At 40.1% G+C, this 3685-nt stretch overlaps 1 protein-coding gene across 1 annotated transcript; it reads left to right on the forward strand.

Moving 5' to 3' along the window:
* The first annotated feature begins 478 nt into the window (after nucleotides 1-478).
* On the forward strand, nucleotides 479-1876 carry LOC124247210 (olfactory receptor 1G1). The gene is made up of 2 exons (XM_046676289.1): nucleotides 479-1396; nucleotides 1772-1876. Exons 1-2 carry the CDS (start codon nucleotides 479-481, stop codon nucleotides 1874-1876), a joined length of 1023 nt encoding a protein of 340 aa, XP_046532245.1.
* The last annotated feature ends 1809 nt before the right edge of the window (nucleotides 1877-3685 follow it).

Genomic DNA, 3685 nt, shown 5'->3' on the forward strand with positions numbered 1-3685 from the left:
TGATAATGATTTCAGCCTTAAATATGCTTTTTACCAATTCCCAACCCCTTTTCCAATAGCCATGCTTTTTGAAGTATTGGGAAAATATGCTAAAGGTTTTTTGAACTGTGAAATCTTAGAATAGATTCATGTCATAATGTCCACATGAATACTACAAGAGCCAGGCCAACAAACACCTCCAGTCTATCCACAAAATATACTTATTGGATTAACACTTATATAATAAAGTAAAAAAAACTCTTCTCCCATTGTAAACAAATCTTTGGTTTCCCCTGGCACCAAGCACAGGCATTTGCAAATATTTAGTTGAACTCTATGAAACTGCCATTTTTATGGGTCGCGAGCAGTTAAATATTGGACATGTCATATGATTCAACCTCATACCAGAAGATCAACATTGGAACGTTGCATAATTTTCAGAGTTCATCCAGGGCTTATGAACCTCATTCAGTTAACCCAACTTTCTGCTTACAGACAAATGGAATGGGAAAACCTGACCAGCGTCTCAGAATTTTTCCTCCTGGGGCTCTCCGAACAGCCAGAGCAGCAGGAGGTCCTCTTTGGGTTGTTCCTGTCCATGTACCTGGTCACCGTGATGGGAAACTTCCTCATCATTCTGGCCATCATCACTGATGCTCAACTCCACACCCCTATGTACTTCTTCTTGGCCAACCTTTCCCTCGCTGACAGCTGCTTTGTGTCCACCACAGTCCCCAAGATGCTGGCAAACATATGGACCCAGAATCAGGTTATCTCATATGCAGGGTGTCTATCACAACTGTATTTTTTCATGCTGTTTGTGATGCTGGAGGCATGCCTCTTGGTTGTCATGGCCTACGACCGCTATGTGGCCATATGCCACCCACTCCATTACATCGTGGTCATGAGACCTGAGCTCTGTGTCCTCCTGGTGTCTGCATCCTGGATCATGAATGCCCTCCACTCTCTCCTACACACATTCCTAATGAACAGCCTATCCTTCTGTGCAAACCACGAGATCCCACACTTCTTCTGTGACATCAACCCCTTTCTGAGTCTGTCCTGCACAGACCCCTTCATCAATGAGCTGGTGATCTTCACCATTGGGGGTCTTGTGGGCCTGGTTTGTGTGCTTTGCCTGACTATCTCTTATGCATACATTTTCTCAACCATCCTGAAGATCCCTTCAGTTCAGGGAAAGCGAAAAGCCTTTTCCACCTGCAGCTCTCATCTCTCTGTGGTCTCTCTATTCTTTGGAACTTCCTTTTGTGTTTATTTCAGTCCACCTTCAACCCGCTCAGCAGAGACGGACACAGTTGCATCAGTGATGTACACAGTAGTAACCCCCATGCTAAATCCCTTTATCTATAGTTTGCGGAACAGAGACATCAAGTCTTCCCTGAGAAAGCTAATTCGGGTTAGGAAAATTCATTTCCATTAGTGGCAGTGACTTCACAACCAGTATGGGGGTTTCCAACTAATTGCATCCACCACATTAAGTAGTGAAGAATGAGAAAGGGAGAAACCATGGAGACCTCACTTCCAGGACCTGTGATCTAAACTTGAAAAATTCATGCCTGAGCACCAGGACTACATCAGAACAACCCCATCATCAGGTCAACATAATTAGATTAAGTCCTTATGATAATAATGTTCTAAAATCATAGCCATCCAAATTTATCACATAATAAAGGATGTGCTTGAATACTTTTGAAACAACACGGGGCAGCTCATGACCAAAATAAGGGGATATCTGGTTGTGCTGTTGTATGTGGCCAAGAGTAAACTCCAGGGAAAGATAACTTTCCCCACCATCACAGTCACCTTGGTGACTTGGATCCCCACCCATAGTGTTTTTGACACTGGACTCCCCATGTCTGTAAAGCCCCCAAGCTGAAAGAATAGAAACTAGGACTGGAAAGGGTTTGGTGAGGGTGGAGTCTTATGTAGAGCTCCTGCAATATTTTACCAGGCATCCAAGATCTACATTCCTCCTGCAACCTTAAATTTCGCATGAAAACTTCATTTTTATCTCTGGGACAAATTTTTCCAAGTCAGTTTCATCTTTGCAGTCCCAGTAGTTCCACTTGGCATAGCACCTGGCACTGCTAATATGTGACAAATCCCACTGGCATGGTTGCAATCATGTTAGGAGCCAGGAAAGAGTGATTTTATAGACACTTCATAATCTCCTACCCGAATGATTGAAACTCCCTCCTAGATGGTCTTCCGTCCCCAGTCTCTCCCTGTTCAGCCATTCTCCTCACCATGATCATATTAATTTTCATGGAAAATGGTTATATCACCATCACCACCCTATCAAAAATCTCCAGAGGTTTAATCCACCTACAGAATAAAGTTCAAACTAATTATCTTCGCATTGATGTCCACCATCACCAGTTCATAACTTACATGGTCCACAGTTAGACCACACTATTCTTTATTTCTCCCAAGATCAACTCAGGCCAATATTTTCGTAATATATTGATTATTGTTGATGGCTACCAAAAAGGACTTGGTAAGCTAAGTCAGTAAAAGTTGTGGCAAATATAGGTACAATAAGGTACATCTTAACCAAAAAGATCCTATAAGAAAATGAAAAGCTATTACTAGGTTCTTCTTTTCATTCTTGCCTGTTTCCCTTTAGATATCTGGTTGAATGTTGCAGTGATATAGGTTGTGATGACTGTAGATAATATCTTCTCCAGTGGAAGTCAAGTGTTGATAGCCAGCTGACCTATTTACCTTACAGTAAGCTTGCACACTGTCTTCTGACAATAAAAGGTGGTATAGCAAAGTGGTAGACAGCATTGGCTCTAGAGTAAGACTGAAGCAAGTTCAACTTTTGGTTTTGCCACTTATAAGCTGTATGACCCTGGGAAATTACTTAACCTTTCAAAGCAAGTATAAACTACTTCATTGTGTTGTCAGGAAGTTTGACTATAATACGTGTAAAGCACTGTTTGTGACAATTAAGTGAGTACGCATGTAAGCATGTAAAGGGGTAACTCCTAGTATATATTATGTATTCAATAAATGTTAGCCATTGTGGTGGTAGGCCTTGTTAAAATTAAAGCTAAGCAGCAGCAGATAATGTGCATTCACTCTCAAGAACTGCTGATAAGGAATTGCCTACGGCCTGCACTGTGTAACTAGAAGGATCCCATGCTTACATCATTCTTTGGGAGAACATTGTGGGGTTTAATATAGGATCGCCTACTTAGTGGGATTCATATGCAGGGAAGATTTCGCCTACCTTTGAAACCATGCTTATTGGGTACTTAAATTTAAGACAAAAATTTACCTACTAAACTTAAAATAATAGATTTGCACCATCCCATATTCCCCTCTAATTTGTTGGCAGACATGCATCTCTCACTGTTTAAATTAATATCCACCAATATTTTTAGTTCTATCTTTTAAATTAAATTGTTACTCTTTCATATCTATATTTTGTATATGAATGTCCATGTAAGAATAGTTTACATGTTTGTCTTAATTTTACCTTTTGAGGTGTGCCAATGCACTCTTATATCATAGTTTTGTCAAAGATTGCTCAAATGTACTGTTTAAAAATTAATTCAAATTTTTGAATATTAAGAAACAGCATTTTGACAAGCACTACTTTTTCAAGTGATCTATTCTCCTAGCTTATATCCTTAAAAATAAATACATCCACATATACTTATGGATAGTTTTAAAGTTC

Source organism: Equus quagga, chromosome 11 (assembly GCF_021613505.1).
Source record: "Equus quagga isolate Etosha38 chromosome 11, UCLA_HA_Equagga_1.0, whole genome shotgun sequence".
Classification (NCBI taxonomy): Eukaryota; Metazoa; Chordata; class Mammalia; order Perissodactyla; family Equidae; genus Equus; species Equus quagga.

What these genes read in the sequence shown, in the direction of transcription:
- LOC124247210 (XM_046676289.1), top strand. Translation starts at nt 479, where the DNA reads ATGGAATGGGAAAACCTGACCAGCGTCTCAGAATTTTTCCTCCTGGGG. An exon ending in CCCTGAGAAAGCTAATTCGG is followed by an intron (nt 1,397 to 1,771) that starts GTTAGGAAAATT and finishes AGTAAACTCCAG; the next exon opens with GGAAAGATAACTTTCCCCAC.